Source organism: Athalia rosae, chromosome 5, assembly GCF_917208135.1.
Source record: "Athalia rosae chromosome 5, iyAthRosa1.1, whole genome shotgun sequence".
NCBI lineage: Eukaryota > Metazoa > Arthropoda > Insecta > Hymenoptera > Athaliidae > Athalia > Athalia rosae.
This window is the reverse complement of record NC_064030.1, coordinates 6727078-6752871: the sequence shown is the minus strand read 5'-3', so window position 1 is coordinate 6752871 and position 25794 is coordinate 6727078. Positions and strand designations below refer to the sequence as shown.

Sequence of the window (25794 nt, the reverse complement as noted above, 5' to 3'; positions counted from 1 at the left end):
AGAGGAAATTCTATACAGCTTGATCGATAACTCCACGTTCCAGTGTAAGCGAGTAACGCTTGTATCGTGGTCAAGTGTCTATTTTTAGCTCTTGAAATTAAGTATCGAACCCTGGCCCACCTGGCACTAACACACTCGAAATCCCAGCAGCTCTGCGCTCGCGAGCGCATATATTCCAACGCGCCACGTCCATATATATATATGTACGTATGTACGTACGTACGTACACGCGTGCGTTTTTTAAGAAGTATATAGGTACGTATATACGTAAAACGTGACATACCTTCCAAACCCCCATTTTTTTCTCTTTCGTGTTTTTTTTTCTCTCTCTTTTCTTCACAACACGTTTACCGACTCTGCACTCTTTTTACACGTACATATATCGAGAATAATGTACGTTATATACATATATGCGTAAAAAAAAATTCAATCACATCGTCATTTTGGATGAGAAAAAAAAAAAATTATCTTTCAATCCTACTATGTGATATCTCGTTGAAGAAAAATTTCATTTTTCTTGAATTGTTGGGGTATCTTTTTTTTTTTTGATTTCTTTCTTTTTCTTCTCGTTTGTTGTACATTACTGCAGAGCGTGTACGCGCGACGATGTTGGTAATATATGTTGTACGTCTAAAATTGGAGCCGACAAATGATTACAAGTTCTAAGCTCCAAGAACGATGCCAACAACGATGTAAACGCTAAGTACCTGCCCATCTAGCCACAGGTGTTTCCTCTTAGTTAGTTCTCAACTATAGCCGAGGCACGAAAAGTGCATTAGTTTGAAACACCGAAATAAATTTCTATACGTGTAATACCGTGCGGTTTGTAACGTCATAACTATATAATAATAATAATGACGACTACGACCACGTCTATTTCGATATAGTTTCGGTTTATTTCAACGATCCATTTCAATTAACTCGAAAGAAATGAAATTCGACGAGGAGAATCTCGGCAAAATTAGATATTTTTTTTCAATCCAAGATCGTCGGTATATGACATCTGTTTAATCTAATTGTGCAATATTATTCAGCGATCGGTACCACTACCGATTGCAAATAATGCGATAACATAATAGGATGGAATCAGCATCTGGTTTCTTATCGGGACAAGAAGCATTGCCTTTATTGTATCAAGATGTTTTATATCGAGTTCTATGAACTCAACTTCTTCTCAGAGCTGTTCTGCGCTATTTTTATACTACACTGGAAGAAATAATCGATTCTAGAATCGATCTGCGTACGTCTTTAACCAGTTCGACGCTGAAATAAAAATTTCCAAACGTTATTTTAGGATCAGAAAAAAAATAAAATAAAAAACAGAAAAACAGAAAAATTTCTCTCGCTGCTAATATATCTATAATATAAGCGAAAAATGAAAACGTTATCTGACGCCGTTTTTAATATCCAAATTACGTATGACATACTCGTGTTGTACGCGTTAGCCGTTGCGGGTGTGCGTAACGCGTATGAGTGAGTTTGAAATTATTCGAAAGCTGTTAGGGCTGACGGTGGTGCTGGATGAGATGAGATGAGACGGGACGGGACGGGACGGGACGGCATCACATCACATCCCACCGTATCGCATCGTATCGTATCGTATCCTCTTCGGAGACTCGGAGAGATTCCATCTTCGGTGTTGTCCGAGTCTCCGGGTTGAGGTGAGAGCTGCTTCGTCGTCCTGCGACGATCTTACGGTCGACCCTATCCGAGTATAAGAGTTTAACTGACAACTCCGCGCGAGTGCCACTGAGGTAAAAAAGAAAAGAGAGAGGCGAGAGAGAGAGAGAGGGAGAGGGCGAGAGAGAGAAAGAGAGAGAGAGAGAGACGTAGGAGGGAAAAGAGTTGAGTTGAGCTGATTGTGAGTTGAGCTTTGTGAAATGGCTGCGGCGGATCTGTCCAAAGGATCACGACAACGACGCGAGTGGCGTGCACGGCGGAGAGTAGTCCGGGCGCGGTGACTTGGCAGGCTAACCACGGGAGATTGGAATGTTGTGTCTCTCCTCTCTTCACTCTCCTCTTCGGACTCCTTCTTGCCTTATCCCTCGCTTTTCTCTCCCTCTCTCTCTGCCCCCCCCCCACTCCATCGTCTATTCTGGGTCCTCTCGCGGGCGGGCTACCCCCTCCTCTCCGACGGCACCGTTGGGTCCTTCTCGATATTCCCCTTCCTCCTCTCGCGTTCTTCTTCTTCTTCTTCTTCTCTCCTTTTGATGCATCGCGGAGAGGAGATGCGCGCGGGCCCTTGGGCCTTCTCCTTCTTACGCTCCCTCCACCTCAACCCCTTTTGGCGCATAGTGGCCACCGGTCTTACGCTCGTATATCGGGCCCCCGGCGGTTCACCAAGAGCTCCGGGGTCTTACGAGGATGCTCAGCGCGACCAGTCTTCTTCTTCGTCGTCTTCTTCTTCTATCTTTTTTTATCTCGACTTATACTCGCGCTCACTTACCGCGTTCCTTCGTAGTATTAATACGCATAGGATATACGCACGTTACGTCGTTAGATCGAATTGTTTCTGACTTATTATTACCACCGTAATTCATTTTTCCCAGTTTTCTTTTTTTCCCATTTTCTTCGTTCACCCCTCGACTTCGATCGTCGATGCCTTTCAATCGTTCGTCGCTCGTCTGCGTAGCGCAGGGATTCAATATCGCTGTAAAATTAAGCGAGAGTTAAAAAGCCGGTACAAAAAATGTGGAATTTCAATCTACATCGGGAGATCCGAGCTGTGGAATAGGTGCGAAATGATAATGCATGGGTGTTTCATGTGGGTCGAAAGTGCGATGAGGTAATTCTTGTACGGCAGCGGGCATCGGCACGATTCTATTTTATTTCCACGGGCAATTTTTACGATTCTTCCTGGTCGCTCCGCAGCCGACTTCTTCTTATCTTTTTTTTTTTTTTTTTTCTCTCCATTCCGTAATATGCAACGCACTTCTACACGTACTCGACTGTCTACGCACACGTGTCAATCGAGAGGCTTTATAAATCTGGAATTGACAAGATATATGTATACACGAGAAGTTATACGCGCGACGATTTCTAGTTTAAGTCCGATCTTTTGATCGGCATTGATTATCGCGCAAACGTATTTACTTGTGTATACGTATGTGTTATGTACGCGTGTATAATATATACGCACTCACAAGATACATATACACGTGTATATAAGCGGGACCTGCGGAGAAGAGGACTGGGAACGACGCTTGGAATCATTTCCCTGGCGGGGCGACGAACTCTCCTGGCATCTCCAGGGGGAACCTACGCATGCACGCGTCTCTTGTGAACGCGTATAACGCATGTATATTATTTTATATATATATATATATATATACGTACCTTATGTACCTATATAAATCTTTTATACATAAGCGTATTGTTACATCGTTTTATAAGGTTATAACGCACGTATGTACGTACCATAGATCGTAAAATCGAGTCCACGTACACGGGTCCGTGATACGCGGTAAAAATTGTCCACATAAATACTTGAATTTTGTTGAAAATTTTACCCCTATGGTTTCTACGCGTAATTTTGTTGGTCTGGATTTTGCTTGCTGAACGTTTCGTCGAGTCGCCAATTTTTTTCTACATACTTTTATCAAACTTCGGCTATGAGGACGTCGTTGCAATTTTTAAATTTGGCTCAAAGGGGATGATTTACTCGGGTGCAGTTGGAATTCCCGCCGAATCGACGAGATTACGGATTACGGAAATGAATGCTTGACACTCGAAGCGGCGATGCTGTAAAAGTTGATGCGAGTACCTGAAAAATCATTCGAAATTCCGATAGATCTCTAAAAATAATCCACTGACCGTGTCGTAAGATTAACCTCACACCATAACTACATGTACGACACTCCTGATTTGGAAATCTAAAAAATTCATTTCTTATCGTGCCCTATGCGTAGTTTGGTTATTTTGTTTTTTTTAGTTTCATCGAAAGTCCAATATCCCATGCACCTTGAAAAATTGTGGAAAAAAGGAAATTTATCCCAACGAAAGGCTATCGGTGAATTTTCTTTCGCCACCCTTGAAAACATAATTGCCAAAATCCGGACGATCGACAGATTCTTGAACGCGAATTTTTTTATTTCTTCGAGAGTCTATTTCACACGTACACTAGTCTGTATAATATTATTAGATGCGAAGATTCGTGAAATTGAAAAATGAAAAACAAATCAAACGGCGAATTCTCTTTTCGTTCTTCTTTTTTTTTTTTTGTTCATCTTCTTTTCTCACAAAAGATGGGAGACGTAGGTAGCTCGAAGTCAAACGGATTTAATTACCCGTCCAGGTGTTTCTGCGGAGAGAGAGAGAGAGAGAGAGGGTTTCAAATCTATATATTTCGGAGCAGAAATAATTGACACGTGACATCTACGCGAACTGACCACTGGCCAAATGCCAGATGAAATTCGTGATTTCTGTCCGGCTGTCCGGGGACGAGAGAAGATGATTACTTTTTTCTCGCTCCTTACTTTTTTTCCCCTCCGCTTTTTGTCATCTCATTTTCTTCTCTCGCTTTTTGTCTTAGACGCGCGCGTTCAACACAACGGACCGAGACGTGTATCCCGGCGTATAAATCTAGGTATATTAATATCGAACCCGCAGCGGTACACATTATTCCAAAAATTATGCTAATATTAATTTCGAGATGGTATCGCATCGATCGTGGACGAAATCACACGTCATAATATCGTGCGGCGATATTCCTTGGACGGAAAAAATGAATTGCTCAATCCGCGGCTAATTTTTCCTCCTTTTTCCCCCGTTCTACTTAACAGAGACAGCGTACGGAGAGACTACGGAGATTTTTTCGTAGTGAGTATTTTCGGTCGATTGTACAATTGTGTAATCGTCGTTGATCGTACGTTTGATGTGGCGGTGATATCTGATTGCCGATGTTAAGTGCGAAGTGTTATACCCACGGTGATGATGATGATAATGGTTGAATTATCGAAAGGTCGAACGTTATCTTCGAATATTATCGCGTTGGAATTTCATTTTATCTGCAATGAAATTTTCATTCCATATACAACGATGATTGGGAACAATTAATTATCGTTGTACAATATAAGTGCGATATTTACGTACAATCGGATCAAAAGATAACGTCGCACCATAGAGGCTGCGATCGGATATACCCTATGTATATAGATATTTCTACGTATCTTATTCCATTGTTCGGATGATGATGAGGAACTACACGATTTATAGTAGTTGATGGTTGTATTCATAGTTTCAATTTATCAAATGCACCATACCGAGAAACATTGCATTGTCAACTTTGCGTTTCGGAAAATGATCAGCGCTGTTGCTTATTTTCTACGGGTATACGTAACCGATCATCCGCTGGTACATTTGTTTCTTTTTTGCTTCGAGTTATTCGCTCGTATCAAAAATTGGAAAAATTCGGGCGATTTGGGGTATAGATTACAGAAATATGCGTACGTGCCGTAGCTGTGAATATTATCGAGCAAATAAGCCGTATAATCCGAGGATCATAATGCCAAATATGAATGGATGGATTTCTTCTCTTTATAATTAGCCAATCGCTCGCGTGATAATCAGAAGCCACTTAATCTTGTTCTTTTTTTACGTACTACAACGGAGCTTGACATTCCTCCTGATTTGCTCGATCGATAATAAAATATTCTCGCTAGATCGTTTCCCAAGAATTTTCTTCTCGATTGTCCCTACCCCCCCCCGACGGAAAATTCTAAACCGCTCGCGGTCGTCTCTTCATTTATTAATACCCACTCGAAATTAACTCGCGCGCTGCGCAATTTATTCACGTTTATTACACGTACACATATATATACACATATTTGCCCCGCAAATCCCGTCAGTTGCAAATTATAAATATTCCCACAATTGAAATTTTTCGAAAAATTTTCCTTATCAAGTTTCACGAAATCGTTGGATCGATATTTTCTGACTGGGGCCTTTTTTTTTTTTCTGTTCTTCGGAATTTTTTCTTCGTTACGTAGGTGGGTTTACATAAAATTCCTCGATGACGATTGAGCGGGAATTTTAATAACGCGTGACGTTCAGGATTCGAGGCACTTTTATGCGTATCGCTAATCCCCCGTACTGGTATAACGTATATGGATATAATGAGCGCGCGTATACACGTACAAAATACTTGTACCGCATACCTAGCATATGTGAGGGACCGTCGGCGTATCCGGTCGTTAAAAACGATCGGTTGAAAGGGTCAAGAGTCAGGTACGTGTCGTAGGTATAACTATACGCATTCCTTAATATCCGCTGACCCCATATTCTTCTAGACTCTCGGTAATCGAGCTTAACAGTTCGTTTAAGATTGTCGTGGGCCGGTTCTAAAACACTTGCTTAGAATACGGCTGTACGTGTATTCTACATTCATACGATATATAGCTGCAGGAGAAAACAAACTATATACGGTTGTAGTACTCTCGTAGTACCTACATACATCTGTGTATAACCATCTCGAAGGAAGCCGGCAATAAAACTATACGGTGACTAATCAAATCAAATTATTATAATTCGACGGTACGAACACGCGTATATATATATATATATAGTGTATGCATACGTGCACTTATTCATAAACGGAAAATATCACCGCAGAGAGTGACACGTGTGTGTGTGTGTGTGTGTGTAGAATTTATGTGAAACGTTTTCATGCCACGCAAAATTAAAAGTTGATTCATAATCGCAGCTTCGATTGGGTAAATTTAACGAAATGAAAGGAAACTATATCTGAGTAATCGGATCCACGAATCTTTTGACAAAAGTTTGTCAGTCGTTCATCTTTTTGTTTGTTTGGTTTCTTTTCGGTTTTTCTCGAAGACAGAAATACAGAAACCCCTTTGAAAAGAATCGTCCTCACAGGTTGTAATTTGAGGATAATTTGTAGAGATATACAGGCCCCGGTTTTTCGCGTTTTATATCTGTATGATTATGGCAGGAAGGGAAAAAATTTGTTGAAAAAGTTCTGGGAACGTTACGACGTATATATTGGAAATTAGAGTAAACCTTTACGAGGAAGTACCAGAGGTTCGCTCCTCCTGGCATTTCCTTAAAGATTCTTCTCATACCACATCGCGGTGTAGAGAATCGATTCGCGGAATATCAAAGTTTCTGCTTAGCGCGTCGAATCTTTGTGAAATAAAATGTATAATCTAATCGTAATTCTAGGCAGAGAATTTGATCGTTTGATTCGTGTGAAATTGTTATCGTTATTATTATTGTAACGTTCGCTTTCGTCAAATAGACGTCTTGTTTTGACACTTATTCTCACGTTATATTATAACGAACTTTTATAACATCCATTTGCTGAATGCCGGCACAAGTCTCTTGCGCGTTGACTTTTATCGGTCTACTACGTATATATAAATATCGTAGGTGTGTGCTCGTATATATCTGTATCCTACGTATAACTTAATATTTGTTTTTCATTCATACTATAATACACGTCGTCATTTATAGAATGGAATGCACGCGGGAGACACCCTCTCGGATACCGCGCATCGAAAGTCGTGCGACTTACAATACGTGATATCGTTTTGTAAATATAAACGCTTATCTAAAACAAAGAATAAACTGCCTAGAAATCTACGTCCTGCCTCCTATTGTTACGGGTTTTCTAAAATTTTGGCTTTCCTCTTAACGTACAAAATACGTACTCGTAATAAATGTGCATCGATCGAAAGAGTTTTGCCGAAAATTGAAGCGATCGATTGAATCAAAAATGAATCTAAAAAAATTATTCGTGCGGTAATGCGGAATCGTCATACGAATAAGTTGGGATAAGTTGGGATAGTTGTTGAATATCGACGCTGAATTGAACCGCGATTAGAAAATCGTCGGATCGGATGGATGGCCGGTATACCTGAACACTTTCCTATATTTATCATCGATTATTATTACGCGCGGTTCTCACACGACTCTCTTGGGAATACGTCGATTCAAGCGTCAGCTATATTATGTATGTTTCGTACGCTCGGAGCGAGCACCGGCATTCCTAGCTTCATTCCAAAATTAATCGCGTCGGAATATTTTTGCTCCGGCGTTTATGATAATTGCGTTGATGGCGCCAGCGTCGAACGACGTCGGATTCTGACTCTTGGTACATTACTTTATTCTGCGTTCGTTGCTTCGATGCCGATGGGCTATCTGGAGAAAAAATAAAAAGAAAAGATAGCGGCAAAAATTATTACACGTTCGAGGCTTTTATACACATCGATAAATAATCAATTGCATCGCTTCTTGTTCATTTCAAATATCTTATACCGTACGAGCAGCTAATGTTCCAAAGAAGATTCGGAGAAGTTAATCTGCATGAAGCGTGTAGTCACGCGGTCGGATTGTTTCTTTTGAATTTTTTTTACTTCAAAATTCATTTATCGCGCGTTACAACTAATCTCATCGTTGATCGTACGAATTTTTCAAGCTTATCTTTATAAACGATCGAAAATTTCATTCGTATCATTACGTCTCCGTGTCGAACACCAGATAAATTCATTCTGACTCATAGACGGTTTTTTTTTCTGCTCTTTTCTTACCAATTGAACTTGGATGTATAAATTATTTCTTTTCTTTTTATTTTTTTGAGGGGAGGAGGGGGGTTTACTTGGTTCCCTCACGTTTTTGTGATACAAAATCAAGCGGCCAATGTTTTTTTTTTTTTTTTCTTTACCTATAAGAGTGGCGCATCCTGTCGGAAAGCGCGTCGACTAGGCGAGGGGGCCCATTCGGTTGGTCGAAGTGAAACGTAAATGGTCAACTATTGTCCGGTGACTGTGTGGTATGCGAAGATCTCTGAACCGGAAAAGTACTAGCTGGTGTAGTATGGTACTTCGTTAACTTCCGGACACGGTTTATGACCTTAAAACACCTTGCGTGCTTTTAATAACCGTCGAAAGAGGGGGGGGAAACAATCTAGCGATAGATTTAAAACCACGCAATTTTGTGCGTCGTATATTATACGGTGGAAGGTACCGGCAGAAATTCTGCGCGCACCCGGAGATTTGTTATTATCGTCTTCGGAATTGCCTGAATTTCTCCGAAGGACAGAACCGGAGACATTTGCAAAGTGGCGTGAGCGAAAATATCCTCACTTTTCGGATGATTGCCTTCTTTTTTATTTTTCCTTTTTATTTTCACCATCTGGTTAGTCAATCCGAATCGTCTCCGGTGGAAGAGGGCAAAAACAAATTTTTATCTCTTCTCGATATTTCTCATTTCTTTTTCGTTGTTTCGTTTCTTTTATTACAGAGAAAATTGTTGTTTTTTTTTCTGTTCTTTTTTTCTTACATTTCTTTGGGGATGAAATACACCGCGAGCTTCGGTGAAACTTTAGGTATAACTATCGATTAACCACGCGCTTCGCACATTGGCTATTATTGATTATTGGGGGTCCGAATATAGCGGCAGTACGTGATACTTCGAAACGTTAATTATTTTTAGATTCCTACGCGTGTATACGTTTTAATAACGACGGCCTCCTGGCAAAGTCTCGTGCGATTTTGAACCATTTGCGTCACGTTTTCAGCTTGGTAGCAGATGCGGTGCAAACTGCAAAATAAAAGAGGGTAAAAAAAGTTTTTAGAAACAACGGCCAACGGTGAGAGACGAGAAGAAAAGAGACGTTAAAATTTAGTTGTTTCTTCCTTTTTTTCATACACATCTTTGGGGGAAATATCGAATTTTTCAATTCGCGAACGAAGTGAAAATTTTTGTTTGTTTCCGAAATGCGAATATCGTTTTATTCGGCTTAGACCGCGCGAGCGTAACATTAGGAATATATTTTAAAAATGGTGGGGGTTGACGTCGCGTGTCTTCGTTCCCGGTTCTCCAACTCCAACCCCTCGTATTCCAGCTGAGGCCACGTGCGCGTCGAAAAATCCTTCTTTTATATCCCTCCGGCTTTTGTTCGGCAACTCGGCAGCTGTCCGACCAAAGAAATTCCTTTCCTCAGCGTCAGCCTCTGGCTTCACGACAAGGAGGACTCCCTATATCCCTCCGTAAGACCCAAAGAAAAATCGTCGGGAATATATAAAACTCATCGCATCATCTTTCATATTCCGATTGAACTCGAATGCAAATTATAATCAACGTTGAAAGAAATCATGATTATTTAATTTTTTCTTTTTTCTTTTCTTTCTTTTCTTTTTTGTTAACAATTTTCTTGTTAACAGACCGTTGAGGACATTCCAACGAATCGTTTTGATTTTTTTCAATCTCCTATTTACCGACACCGTGAACACGGCGGTATCATGTTGTGACCATCTATCGGAGCATCAAATCTCTTGAAAAAAAGCGTTCGATGATCGATTACACGTATCATGAAAAAAAAAGCGAAAAAAAAAAAGAAAAAATAGAAAAAAAACGCGAAGTGTTAATTCACGTCCACCGGATTCGATTCGTGTATAACGTAACGCCAGCGTCTATCTTTTAGCTACTCACCTTTTATGGAACTTCTGGACTGATATTTGATAGTATAATACCTATAGTAAAAGTACTGTTACGTCAAAAGCATACGACCCATGGCAGAAGCAGCAGCAGCAGCAGCTCGTGCGACGACCATCATTTTAATATATAAGCTGTGTATAGTACGGACACGACGTATAGTAAAAGTCCATAGCCACTAACCCGTCGGATTTCTAATGGCAAGACGAGTCGGATGTGTACCTATTTTAAAACAGATTTTCGACTACGGTGGTTGTTGAAATTGGATAATCAAGATCAGGAACGTTTTCGTCTCGAAATAATCCTCCTTCCGTTCCCGTTCGAGTCGATCGAAAAATTCCTCCGTTCATCCGTCACCGGTTGTTCGGATTATTCGTCGTTTGGCAATCCGTGAAATTGTAGCAAAAATTTTGGAAGTCAACCGCGATCGCGAGAGAAAATAGTAACCAGAGGCGAGAGGGGACTCGGCGAGTCGCTGCCGCGAGAGCATGAGGAACGAAGGAATCGTGTTTTCGTTCATAGGCCGAACCCTGGGGGCTACGCAGAGTCGGGACTTCGGGCCCCCTTCTCATCCCCCGCTGCCCCCCCTTCACCCCCCGTAGGTCCATTTCGAACGGAATTCGGTAGCCACAGGGTATCACGTGAGCTCCCTGCAGTAGCGTTCTAACCCTAATCATTTTAATCTTCGACCACTTTTTGTGCACCTCGATTTCAGACCTCCTTCATCAACGCCAGACCTAAATTCCCAGAAAGATTTGATTGAAGGAAATCATACACAAAATTGGATGTTCCATCTATAATATTAAGTTTTGGTGTATCGGAATGTCGTGGAAAAAAACTAACTCGTTTCCTTTCCCCTTTACTTTATTTATTTATTTATTTATTTATGTTTTTTTAGTTCTTTCATTTTTATCTTTATCGATCCTTTTTCTCTTTCTCACTTTTTACTACGCGTTGTAGTGGGTATATGTAAAATACGAACGACTTGCCGATTCGACGTACGTACGTACGTTGATGATGTGGAAATTCAAGAACGCGCGTATTATAGAGTGTGTATTCGATAAATATGAATCTGTTCACTTGCTTGAAACATTTTTTTTTTTTCTTCTTCTTCTTCTCTTTCCTTCGACTTTTTGCTATATGTAATTAACCGTGCAGCGACACACGCGTAAACAACATTCTTTCGACTTTATAGTCGTACAGGATTTCAGAGAATTGTATACCCTATAATTTACATAGATACACTTCGGTCGGTATCATAAATTTACCTTGTTGTGAAACGTTTCGAAAATTAACAAAGGCTAGATGAAAAAATGGAGAAGAAAAATTTAACCGCGAAGTATCGCATGCAGGAACGATCGCCTATTCAATTATAAAACTATCGATTACATGTCCATGCGCTTTATGGTATTTTATTACGGAATATTAAACGAGATTATAAACGAAACGGCGGAAAGAAACAAGGATTTTTTTCTTTCCTTCGCACCGTTTGCGAGTGTGAATAGTTTTTTTTCTCTTCATCTTTTTTGTTTATTCATCTAGACATTCTACTTGTAACGTAAAATTACGTGCGAATTAACGGTGAGACGAACGATAGACTCTGGGTGGTGGTAGCGCGGTGTAGACTTGCGACAACTATATAATGTGGTAAAATAATTATGATATACTATAAGTAGTTTTTCTACTTATAAAAGTAATATACGTGTGTTCGTATCCGTTTAACGTTCGGTTGTTCGGCCAATATTACGACTGAATTTGCCAGTCTGACGAAACACAGATTCTCGATTATAAACACTTGGCATTCCTCCGCTAGCATGTCCGTAGTGGATTCCCTCCTAACTCCCCCTCCACCTTCGCCGTACGCTATAAAAGGGGCCTTACCGGGTCTCACTCACTGCGAGTCCGGAGCCGAGCTCAGATAAATATGCGGGAGGGGCCGGAATTCCTCACTCGGCTGCATTCCAGTCCCTCATCCCCCGCGTCCTCCCTTTCTCCCTCCCTTCCTCGGTCCCTAGCTGGCCCCGCTATTCCCCCACCCCCTCTGCTCCCGCTTACAACTTTAGACCTCTGGGCCTTCTCTCATGGGTAGAACGCGCGCGCGCGCTCGCGCACCCGGCTTCCATCGTGGCTCGGATCTTTGGTTACTCCTCTTTCTCCGTTCGTCGGTCTCTTTTGCTCGGCAGGCACTCGGGCCTTTTTCTCCACTCTCTTTTCTTTCTTTCTTTCGTTCTTTCTCGGTCTCGGTTTTGCTCTTTCTCTATTTTTTATTTTATCTCTGTTACCCCGACGGGCCCGCGGGAGAAGTTATTCATTTCACTGGCTCGGCGCACGAAGCGGTCGAGAGCGCTTGTACCGCGGAATGTGCTGAGATGGAGCCACTGATATGATAGCACACGCGTTACAAATTATACCGAGCAGCGGGTGCGTCGGACATGGAACCGGAAAAACCATCTGCGCGACCTGTAAGGCCCCTGCAAACCGATCTTTGCCTCTCCTTACTCCGTACGTGGCGCTCCCGGCTACGTTACCCTTCGAAAACACTTGGCGAACCTGCAATCTCGCTGAACAATTACACGCGCTTTCTATATCTTTTGGTTCTCCTCCGTTCGATTTTATTTTATTTTATTTCAGTTTTTTTTTTTTTTTGTCTTTCTTCATAAACAAAGCTCGTCGGTTCTCTATCTCTAAACGATCGGCTCCTAATAATTTTCATCGTTACTGGTTTTCTTAGTATTTCATTTTTGTTTTCCCATGCGGTTTAGCGTTCATCCTCGTCGGATCATTGGCCTACAATTTTGTCGATTATCGTTTCCTATACGACCTAGAGTAATCCGAAAACACGATGAAACCGTTGATGAAAAACATGGAAAATTCTCTGGCGGAATTGTCGAATTATAGGCGAAATGCCGGAATTTTCGTAGACAAACGGGGGAACGAACGATTTTTTTTATTCCGCTATCGTCTACAGCGATCGTTGGCGCAAAAGAATCCAGCAATCAGTCAGGTATTCGGACACAAACATACCGATCCAAGCGAAATAAATGACCGCCGTTAAACCGCGAGGGAATATCTGCTTTTCAACTCGAGCTAGCCGACTAGATCGGAATTTGTTTGTCGCGGGTCGACATTCCGCGGACGGTCTCGTTGGATGGCTTGTGGGCGTTGCATTCCATTGGGACTTGTGAGAAGGCCCCGCAAGTTCTTCCGCGTCGTTGGGTTTCTCTCTTTTCACGTGTGTATACTTAAACCTACGGAGTTTCACATGTGCGCTTCCAGCGATATAACCCGTCCGCTATTTTAAAATATTATTATTACATTATCTACGCGCAGTGGGTAGAAATAAGGCCCAAATATTTTCTCATGCTTTATATAACCGATGATTGGATGGAATCTAGAGGATTCCATCCGATGATAATAGGTGAGCCCGAAGAAAAATAAAAAATTTCGGTGCGTATAGAACTCAAGTTTTGAGTACGCCGAGCGAGCTGCGGAGTGGGGAGAGAGGGATCCTCCGCTCTTATAGATGATCAGAGACATACTGATGGGCCTATGGGCTCAGAAATTCCAACAAGGACGAGGCATAATGCGGGGACTCAAGGTCGGCCCTACTACCATCGGAGAGATTGGATTCTCCATTATACAGCGTCGAGCCGTGGGGCCCAACGGGCCCGTGCAGCCCCTGCGGGCCTGTTACTTGCTCACCTCATCCTCATCCAACTCAGTCCTTGGCAGCTCGGATGCCCGCCTTTTCTTACCAGGGCGTTAGAATTCCTGAAGGAAACTAGGAAACTGAAGGCGGATCTCGCCGCGTACCCCAGAAATAGTTTCAACGTTCACGAAACACTCGATAATTCAGCAATACGATGCTTGTTGCGAACGCTGACGAAATTTCGTGGACTCTACCGATTTTTTAAACCGCGACTGTAGCTCTCCCTCTTTCATCTTCCATCTTTTCTTTCGTCTTTGGAAAATGTGCGAGTGGAGCTTCTCGAATTGATCACCTGCATCGCGAGTCGATTGTGAGTTTGAATTAAACCAGGTCGTAGCCCTGATATTTTATATGTATACGATGATCAATATGCGGTGGGACACGTCTGCTGTCTGACGATGATAATACACGCTCAGTTACGATGAATAGTTCCTAAATCTTGAGGCATCAATTGTTTTGACGTCCGAGGGTTGAAAGATGGTATGGATAGATCTTTGTATACGATAAATAATCGAAACAACGTTGTTACCTTCCTGCTGCATCGGACCCCGCGGGATATGCAAGATAGAGATGGAGAGAGAGAGCGAGGGAGACGAGGAGATGAGTTGGCCCTTCTTTTTGCGTCGTACGTCGTGTAAAAGGAGAAGAGAGTAAGAATAAAATATAAAAAGAAATAGAAGCGAGACGGTGGTGTGCTCGAGCGAAGAGGCGGATCCGGAGGCGCAAGAAGCAAGGGAATAGGAAGAAAAAAAAAAAAGAAAGAAAAAAGGGAAAGAGATGAAAAAAAATGAAAAAGAGACCCCTTAAAAATGGAGGACGGAGGTGGGGATTGGAATTTCGGGTCCATGCCCAACAACGTCCAGTCTCGAGGTGGCCTTCGTGATGATGAGGTGAGGTGAGCGCGCACCGCTCGGCACCAGGAGATCCCAAGAGATCCCAGTCAAGATCGGAGCCGATCGCGCCGGTATGGACCGTCAGTTCACCCTCTGCGTTCTTGTGCCAGCTCAACGATACCAAAATTACATCGAAGAGTACAACCAAAGTTATCAGTATCAATACAATCAGCACCACCAGCAGCAACAGCAGATATACGAAAATTCCGTATCTCAGTATCAGATGAAGATGTGTTACCACAATGACTACGAAAACGACGAGCAGATACAACAATTTTACTGGGAACAGTGCTACAGGCAGAATTGCAGTGACGCCGAGTCTGCATTTTACTATTGTGAATACGTAAGCGTCGATATATCAAAGTGTTTACTCAATTGTTAGATAATGAAAAGAAAAAAGAAAAAAACCTTCAATTGATTTGTTCGTTGATTTTATTTATTTTTTTCACTCACGATCATAGCGAATTGTCTAACATCATTACGCGTTGTGTTGAACAATTTTTGATATGCTGATTATTCAATTAGTCGTTAGTCGATCTGTGCGTCGTGTATCGTTGTTGCGGTTGCACCGATATTTGGAAAATATATTACATAATTCTTGTAGTTTATCGACGAAGATCGAACCGATGGATTCCAGGACGACATAACTGATGCGTAATCGCCGTTGAAATTTCCCGCCGCATTAACTTTAGAAATGCAAGACGATACGAAAATAATTAATTATGTAACGATAACAGGTGTTATTCGTTGTGAAATTCGATAGTTGATCTTTTTGGAATTCGGTATTTAGTATATGTAATCGGTATTTTTCGGATCATGCAACGCAAAAATTTATGACCTTGTTTCACGAACCGATGGTGTGCTTGAATTCATTCGTTTTTTAAAAACCAATGTTAACGTACAAGGTTTAACGGTTTTCTATGGGTTTTTTGTTCCAGGCGAAGAAGGAAATCTATGATGTCAAACAGCAAAGGTTGTGCCTTGCTCAAGACGAGTACAATCACCTCAACAATGCCCTTACAACACTCGGTGCATCCCGCACAAGTTGTAAGTAGAATATGTTCATTATGTAAATTTATCCTATTGCCAGATCAGAAAATTATTTCATTGATTGCATCTGCTTGCTCACAACATCAGCGCTCATAAAATTCCGATGTTCTTTTCTTGCAGTGTGCTCCAGCTCCAGCTCGTTAAGCACAAAATATGATCCGGATTTATTAAAATCTGATGTCGCTCTCGCCAGAAGTCGCGTGTCGCGGCTCAAGCGAGAATTGGAGCAAATACGTGCAGAGATGAACTGTACTCAACGTGGCGTTGACACTCTTGCCAGGTGAGAATGCCCCCCCCCCCCCAATGACATTATTGCATGAAATTTTTTTCGAGCCTGACATTTTTCCAGCATAAACTACATTACGTGAATTTATAAAATCTTTGTTTTATGATTTCCAGCGTGGAGCAAAAACTTAGTGCGCACAATGGTGGGTGCTACAACATTACAGAAGCTCAAGCGATTATGACGGAATTAAGGAATATTCAAAAGTCCCTGAGTTCTGGAGAAAAAGAAAAAGCTGAGCTTATGCAGTCCTTGGCTCAACTCAAAGATGAACTCACCAGGTTACAGCTGTGCGAAGGTAGCCCAGAGGCGAGTACGCTCAGTCTTCCACAAGAAAAACTTAGTACGGCTTCACAGACTGATCTGTCTGGGGAATTGGTACCCATCGGTACTAGACTTGCAGAAATGGCTAGGATGAGGCTACAGTATGACGAAGCTAGGAAAAGGATACAACATATCCAACAACAGCTCGCTGACTTGGAAGAAAAGGTGACTCCTGGTCAGACGGAAAGCGATAAGGATAAATTACTGTTGTTCCAAGAAAAAGAACAGCTTCTTAGAGAGTTGAGGAGCATCACACCGAGGACCAGAACTCAGCAAGATATGAAAGAAATACAATGCGAAATCAGGAGATTAGAACAGGACCTCAACAATGCTTTGGAATTGTCGAACAAGACTATCACCGACAGAGTAAGATTACATGAAGAAAAACAGCTTCTGCTTCAACAACTCAGAGACGCTTTAAGGTCAATGGCCTTGTTGGAGGGTCAGCTTAAAACTTTGAGCGCCAGCACGTTGTCAGTAAGCAGCAGCTCTAGCTTGGGTAGTCTCAGTACGACAAGCAGCAAAGGTTCGTTGAGTTCAGGTCTCAGTTTCACCGACATTTATGGAGGTCCACAATGCCTGGGACCTGTGCAACAAGAAAGGCCAGTAGACATGGTTGATCTTCATCGACGGGTAGAAAGACTGCTCAGAGGATCGGAGCATAGTTTGGGGACACCATCGCCTGGAAGGTCACAGCCTAGTCTATCTCCCAGGTCGAGTTTATCGAGCGTCAGTCCACCGGTATCACCTTTGTACGAAAATGCACCCATGGGACCTCCTCCCGCGTACGAACAAGTCGAACTTCAAAGGCGGCAGCAAAGACTATTGGCTTCTGCTTCGCCGTTGGATCGCAATCAATTAGAAGATAAACTTGCAGAGCTTAGACTGAGTCAGCAAGCTATTCAAGAACAGCTATCAGCCAATTCCGAACACTTTAAAATGAGCCCACAACCACCTGTTGAATTCCAATCTGGAAATATGTCACAAGGAAGCGGCCTAGGCAGGCCTGCAATGCCTTTGCCACAAGAGCCACCATTATCACCGATAAGCGAGACGCCCCCACCATTAGGAATCAGATCCCGAGCCAGTAGTTCTGGTACAAATACCCGTTCTGTATCAGCAGCTGTATCTGACGAAAGCGTTGCTGGAGATTCAGGTGTATTTGAGGCATCAAACCGACGGAGGTTATCTGGTTTACTAGGCGTCGATCCGCTCGCGCTAGGAGAGATGAACCTAGAAACGGCACAAGTTCAAATTAAGCTAAGGTGAATATCCTGATGTTCTATTTTTTATCGATCTGTAGTGACTCGGTTATCTAGTCATCGCTAAGCAGCTACTATCAGTATTCTGGATATGTGAAATTCAATCAGCTTCATGGATTGTGTTGTTACGAAAATTTAAATGAACTATTCTTCACATTCCAGGTATTCAGTAAGTGACGGATTACTACACATTGGTATAGAACGTGCTAGAAATTTGGCTGCTCTGTTCATTCCCGACAACACGCAAGTGTAAGTAAATAATAGACCAATAATCATTCGTGAAACATAACTATTCCTAAGTGATGGTAATATTACCACCAATAATATCCACGCCTAAAGACGACTGTTAACCCTGAGCCCGAAAGTGAATGGTTCGAGTAATCGTGTAACACTATAGGACTAACACGAGTAGGATAATATGAGTTGCAAGTTAGATAAATGCCTTCTGCTTAAATCATGGTGAAAGTGAACAGTGTGGGCTGTAGCTTGTACTTCCTTGGTGGCAGTGGACATGGTACCTAGGACAAGCATGTTAATTCCTCTACTACATCACACACACACTTGTTCCAATAGAAATATTTTTACTGGCTTTATACTTAGCAATTATCTTCTCAGAGGCTAGGGAATTTAGCATATAGCAACTAAACAGGCCAACTAATTCTTATGAATTGTCTGCACTTTGCATCCAATTTGATGATGTAAAGATCAACTTCAATTTAATTATTCATCTATTTCTGAAAACCGATATGAAATTTCGTCGATGTCGAAAATTTTCTAAACTTTACCTAAGAAGCTTAAAAATATTCGTCAGTGAAATCAGTGGATGACATCATTTCTATATTTTGTACTTAGTTAACCAGAACCACATTAAGGCCTCAGGAGTTGGAATGCGATTATGAAACCAAACCACTGGATCAATGACCACCTGATCTACGGCTAAGCACCATTATGTAACTTTCACTAGATTCATCTGTCATCAGAACTCACTTGCGAGCATTGACTATCAAAAAGCATTGTATGATATAACTGTTGATAATCAACAATGAGGTCTCATGGTTTCTGAAAATTAATTTTTTTTTTATACTTATAGCCTAAATTGTATGAAATTGATTATTTGTTTGCTACAATATGAATTCTGTTTGTTTCAGATACATTAAAGCAGCCTTGCTTCCGATGCAGCCTCCAGTTAGTCATATGTGCTGCACAAAACCTGTAATGGATCTGCGCAAGCCTACGTTTGGAGAAACATTCCCCATATCTGTGCCACTCAATAAGTTATACACAAAAACTCTACAAGTCAATGTTTGGTGTACTGGCGGCGAGTCTGAGGAGTGCTTGGTGAGTGATAAATATCAGACTTACTATTTCTTCTTTCTAACTATTCTTATAATTCATTGGAGAACTTGGTCCCATAGAAGGTTAAATGAATTTAGTATGTCTCCTAAAGATGGATGATTGCTATCATTGATTCTGATTCTGATTTTTTTGTCAATTAATAGGGCTCAGCCCAAGTCTCGCTGGCAGACTTCAGCCACGAATCACCAAGTGTAAAGTGGTACAACATCCTCTCCTTCCGCTTTATGCAACCGTCAACATCTGATACTCCGAGTGGTAGCAATGCAGTTGCTGGCAAGCAGGCAAAACACGACAAACAAGAGTCTGATGTTTCGATGTACAGAAGCACTCAGGCACAAAATACAAAAGAGGAAAGTAGCGACGAGAGCACCATAATCAGTTCACAAACGTCAACGCTAACCCGAAATCAAGGCTGTGAAGAATTACAAACTGCCGTCTCGTTACGGTTGGAAGAATTAGCCAATTGTCTTGGGAGTCCAGAAGAGGAAGATGAAGATGGGGATAGCGATAGTGGAAGTGAAGATAGCGACGAAGAGGGAATTATCGTAGAGTTTATGATAGAGGACAACATTTTAGAGGATGTACTGGAACACGAGGTTTGTTCAAACACGATTTAAAAAAAACTATTTTTAACTTCTCTATATAGGACAAATTTTTTATCGTGTGCCTATATTTTTCACAGGAGGACGACGAACTTGCTGAAGAGGAAGAAAACCATACTCAAGACAAAGAAACAAACACCGAATGCATATTTATTCCTGAACAAGGCAAGCAGAGAAAGTTATCAGCAGCAGGTGTTGTTCCAGGAGCAATTCATGATGATAAAAATTCGATTGTCATAAAAAGAAGCCAAACATTCTCCCCTAGTGCAGCTGTCAGCAGAAATCACTACATCTGCAGGGTGAGCAATGAATCTTAGACTAGATGATTACCGTCGTAAAAATGAAATGTTGAATGATTTTTACCACCTATGACTACCATTCACAATATGTTTGCTCAAAGTCGGCTCGTTTATGCTTTACAGTTGAACCGTAGCGACAGTGACAGCAGTATGCCACTCTACCGGCGAGGGGGTCCATTCCAACGTAACTCGGTTGAAAGACGATCTCTGCGTTGGCGAAGACCGTCTTCAGCTCTCAGCTGCAAAACGCCTTCGAAGAAATCGAACCATCTGCCATCAACTGCTAGAACTTCATTAGATCTTGAATTAGATCTGCAAGCACAACACGCGAGGTTAACCAATTTACATGACGAATTGGGACGTCTGAGGGATTTGAAGCAGAGGCTAGAACAAGCCAGAGAAAAGGGTGACACGGAACTAGCTTCTTGGCTGTTAGAAGATCATAAATTCCAAAATCTTATGGCTCAGGCCGAGTCTGGAAAAAATGGCAAAAGTGCCGAGGATAAAAAGGTCGAAAAAATGTTGAAAAAGACTTCAAAGGAGATTTATAAATTGCGCAAGACCAAAGCTGGAAAGGGAAAACCAGACATCATCTCCTTCAAGTGAGTATAGATTTATCTCAATCTGCTGCCTTCAGTCGTTTGATCGAGTCTTCTAATCAGTTCATCTCTAATGGCTTGTTTTCTTTAATTTGTTGCAGAGAAAAAATGGCTTTCTTCACGCGTGTCAACTTGAACGTTCCGGTGCTGCCTTCTGAGGAATTGATGTCAGAGAATGTAACAACACTCCCGCTCTTACCACACAGACGACACATGTCAGAACCGGCTAGCAGCCAGTCGGTTGTCACAGTTTCTAGAACCAACGTTTATAGTGTTTCCAATAATTTAGTAACTAACGCAACAACAAATACTGCCGTAGCTACGAGTGGCACAAGAACAAATAGTGTTGCAAGTAAGACAAACAGTGCTCCGAGTAAAGCAAACAGTGTGGTGAACAAATCGAACTGTGTAACACACAACGTAAACAGTGCGAATCAGGCTACAAACGAATCTGGTATTTCAACGGAAAAATTAAACCTCAACGCGGATAGTAAACAGTGTCAGAGTGATCAGGCAGAAGATGGTGTAAAGTCGTCAGAAGCAGCAGAGAGTGGTAGCGGTGGAGAACCTAAAAGGTATGAGTACGTTGTAGATCGAGTATTAGGCGTCGAAGTGTAGATAGAACTCGATAAAAATGATATTTTGATTTTATTCGATTATCAAATGATAATAGTTATACGAACGGACGTAAGGAAAATTTAATTAAATGAAATTCAAATTCATTACTTTCTTTCTGATTTGGTAATGTAACAGAAGTATATTTATTTTTTGGCGGTTCACCATACATACCGTATACATTTTTAACGAATTGCTGAATGGTAAAGTCAGCGGAAAGTAATTAGGAATAATGGCGGAAAAAAAAGGAAACAATCACCAGAAGCTTTATGTACGTATAGTAGATACGTATCTACTCCAACGCTGAAACTATTCGTCAATAGCTACTGTGCCTTATTAGTAATGAAAAATTTGCAGCACAATTTTTACTACTGAAAATGTGTCGATAAATGGCTTACGCATTACATTGAAAATTCATTTTGTCGCGTATCTCGAAGCGATTTGTATTTACATAATTCTGTTACAGTACCAAGTGTGCAGCCAGGTGCCATGCGCAACTATTTTAAAATACAAAATGTAGTAAAAAAAAACAAAAATATAAGTTAAACCGAAAACAAAAAAAAAAACGAAGGAAAGAAAAAAAAGAAAGAAAACTGAAAAATTTACGCTGAAAGTCGCCAACACCCCTTTCCCTTTGAATAAATTTATTTAAGTAAGGGATTTAAATACGTAAATAATTGAAATAATTATACCCTAGTACTATTAGTTAATTTACACGAAAAGAACACAAAACTCTGTATATATTCAAGCATAAATTATTTAATTCCAATAATGAATAACTATTTAATTAATTAAATAATTAACTGTCGTAATTTTGAAGAATTTTGATTGGTTTTGAAAATGATTCTTACGTCAACTAGGGCACGCGACCCACCGAGCAGCTGGCCTGCGCTTCGAACGAATTAATTTTTTGTGCCCTGGTTGAATAGATTTGGATTTTTTTTTCTTTTTTTTTTTGCCCTCCTCAACTGGGTTTACAGGTAGAAATAAAAACCTTCAGACTGAACTATTAATATCTGTTAATGAAAATCTGTTTTGCAAGAAAATCAATACATCTCATATACATATTCAAATTTTACAAAATTGTGTAAAAAATTTACCTTTCTTTCTCACCATTTTGCTATAAGGTTTTTTTTAATTCAACGTTGTCCATTAACCAATTCTGAACCAATGTCCCTATATTACGATCAATTTTCATACGCTGTGCCTAGCGTAGTGATCCATAAGAGATGTATGGATTTTATTCTTAAAAACATGAGCTTTTTATTACGTGCCTTTGAAATGGGTAAAAAATGTTGTAGCAATTGTGAACAGTTAAGACCTGCAACTTTAACTGCCAAATAAGTAATAAATAAATAAATAGTTTTTGAATATTATATTCTACTAGTGAAAAAAGGGAGTAATATATAAGGTCTAATGTGAATTCATCTGTTTTATTCTGAAAACAATTATCGTAGCAATACCATGTAAATGTTATCGGATGTGATCGTACTGCCCTCAATTTTGAAAAAAGGGCATAAAACGTGAAAAAATCGTGTTTGATGATTATTCCAAAATACAGATCTGATTTAATGAAAATAAATAAATGAATAAAGTAAATGAATGAATAAACAAAATGCCTATATTTTAATATAATTGTTAAATAATTAAATATAATAGTAAAAGCTAACTGACTGAATACCGAATGTAAAACTCTGTTAGTTCTAATTTTTTTAAACTGTTAACTTTTGATAATCTTGTTATTGTTTGATGGTTTTTCTTTTCGAAATGGTATATCCTTATGAAAGAAGATAATAAAAATTGAACTCGAATAGTATAGCGGTAAATTTTGATCACGTTTGGCATGTACAATTTATTGTATTTTTTGAAAACCATGTTGTGCATTAAAATCATGACATAGCACGTTGAATAGCATGTACCTGTATGCCGTTTCGATTCGAGGATCATCCGATCATATATTTGTTGCTATTTGTTGAAAAATACTCAACCACTATAAGCTACCTTAAAAGTAAACTCTTGTTGAATTATACGTATCGATCATAGGAAAAAAATTAGAAAATCCTACGCATATTCTATATTGATATTATATCTATTGAGAGTATAATATGTTTCACAAAAATTAAATCGAAAATATTTGAATATTGTTAACACGACAAAAATTGTTAGTTAGAAAAAGAAAACTTATTACAACCAATTTTTTATCCTTTGAATCAAGCTCACGAGCTTTAAATGAACTGAGAACTGAAAGGACTGCGAAGTTCATCTCGTAGAATTGTTTGTGAATAAATTGTATGAAAAAACAAAGCAGTGCAGATAATATCACATATGAACATCGTCTGTAATTTTCAAGGGCTGCGTGCTGAAATTGTGAAGGTAAATTCACATTTATTTTAGGAGAATCACTTGTTTTTAAGGAACACATCCCAGTTATGATAATATTATAGTTTTTGTTAAGGGCGGTATTTCTGAGGGAGAATTTAATTGATGAGTCTATGAAAAATTAAAGCCTTGTACATAAATCTGTATATATGCATCTAACGATTATCACATGTATTAGAATGTAAAGAGTAACAAAATTATCCTATATAATATACCTTTGACTACAAAACTATAAATATCACGAGATATGGTACATAGTTTCGAGTATATGATTATTATTATTGTTATCCATTGATGTATACCTGCTGCCCCTACGTGTTGTTCATATCATCGTCTAATGGATATCGCCTATATTATGTATTATTAATGTTATGTATTATTATATTAAATATCGTATTAATAATTCAATATAATAATTTCGTAAAAACACACGCAACATGCTTTGTAAGTAATGGTCCATATGATAATGATTAAAAAAATATTACACGATATAAAAGTCTTACCTTCATTTTCCGTCATCCCCGTGAAACCAAGCGTCGAGAAATGGAATGATGCTACTTATAAACTATGCTTATACATATAGAATAATGGATTCATACATTTGAAAATACTCGAAGTGTATGAATAATCCATTTGAATGTTTAACTTGGATCCAAATCGTAAGATCTCTTCCATCCCGCGACTTGATCATTCTATAGTCGTATAACTCAAACTTCGAGTACGTCAAATAAGTAGTAAGGCTATCCCTGAATTCAATCACTGTATTATTGTCCTGTACTGAGGAAGATGTTAATGATTTAGGTCACGGATACAATCGAAGATTTGATTTATACAAGCCGTAGAGCTATTAACTTTGCAAAAACTACATCAGAATAGAGTCATATTGAAGAGTTTGATTTTTGGTGGAAAAATCATAGTGCCGTTTCGGTGATGGGGCGATTGATTCTGCGCCACATATTTGAATCCTTTGTTTCGCAGAATTCGGGAGTATTTGGATCTAAACTATGCGAATTTGTCGAGTGGATCAGACTACAAATAAGTCTCAATCAGTTATCTCGATTTTTTTGTTACAGAAAGAGTGAAGTTAACGATAACGTGGTTATTCTGCCATTCAGTTTATCCACGGATTGTGATCTCTTTTTCTTCCGTTCCCGGAGAAAGATTGACAGCCAGCAAGACGATGTCACCGCGCATCCAAGACACAAGTCTCGTCAGTTGATCTGCAAACTCGTTAATTACATTTTTTAAGTGAAAGAGATTACGTATATGAATTATCTAGCTATAGATCACTTCGTGAAATATTTGAAACAATGAATACAATAGCAACTATTGTCGAATTTCTTGTACCACATTTATTGTGAGACCAAATTCCTCTATTTGAATAGAACCATGATGTACATTTGTTGTTGTGTTGAAATTTATTTCTGGTTTCTCAAAACTGAATAAACAAGAAAACCAGCTCGTATTATTGAATTGATCGACATTCGTTGCACCCATCCACGCATGTGTATCCTACCCTACCGCTCTGCCGTGTGATCAAGCCAAAATCTGGTAAGCTGCAGGATTGATCCTATGCATATCTCTGTATTCATTCGTTTGATCATGCTTTCACAATAACCGGTATTCTGATGCAAGACCCGGGGACACCGTCCATGAAAATGTGAAGTTTGATATCAGGAGAACAGGAAACCCGAGGAGGTGGTCCGAAACTTGGTGCCTCATCATGTGCATGCATTCAATCCTTCATGATTATATCTAGTCCGATGTAGAGAGCGACTTATTCTTTGCAGAACTAACTATATGCCTGCTCGTGTATTCATTTATTCAATAAATTGTATATAAAAAAGGGAAAGAATGATTTCTAGCTTTAGAACAGCGTTTCCAAAGTTTAGAATTCAGGCTAAAAAGTTCTCTAGGTATCAGGAGAACAGAAAACTCGAGGAGGTATTTCGGAATTCGGAATCTGGGATT

At 40.1% G+C, this 25794-nt stretch overlaps 1 protein-coding gene across 2 annotated transcripts in view; it reads left to right on the top strand.

Annotated features, from left to right (window-relative positions):
• Window positions 1–25296, top strand: part of LOC105684531 (protein kibra) — a 41825-nt gene extending 16529 nt beyond the window's left edge. The window contains exons 1-11 of one of the 2 annotated variants that reach the window (XM_048656103.1): window positions 14556–15397; window positions 15993–16101; window positions 16225–16384; window positions 16504–17976; window positions 18136–18222; window positions 19122–19311; window positions 19473–19925; window positions 20012–20230; window positions 20354–20832; window positions 20931–21404; window positions 24897–25296. In XM_048656103.1, the coding sequence (XP_048512060.1) occupies window positions 15128–15397; window positions 15993–16101; window positions 16225–16384; window positions 16504–17976; window positions 18136–18222; window positions 19122–19311; window positions 19473–19925; window positions 20012–20230; window positions 20354–20832; window positions 20931–21404; window positions 24897–25071 (4089 nt within the window). In that variant the 5' untranslated portion in view covers window positions 14556–15127 and the 3' untranslated portion in view covers window positions 25072–25296. Of the gene's footprint in view, window positions 1–14555; window positions 15398–15992; window positions 16102–16224; window positions 16385–16503; window positions 17977–18135; window positions 18223–19121; window positions 19312–19472; window positions 19926–20011; window positions 20231–20353; window positions 20833–20930; window positions 21405–24896 lie in introns of those variants that run through there. The other variant, XM_048656102.1, reaches the window with a different exon arrangement.
• The last annotated feature ends 498 nt before the right edge of the window (window positions 25297–25794 follow it).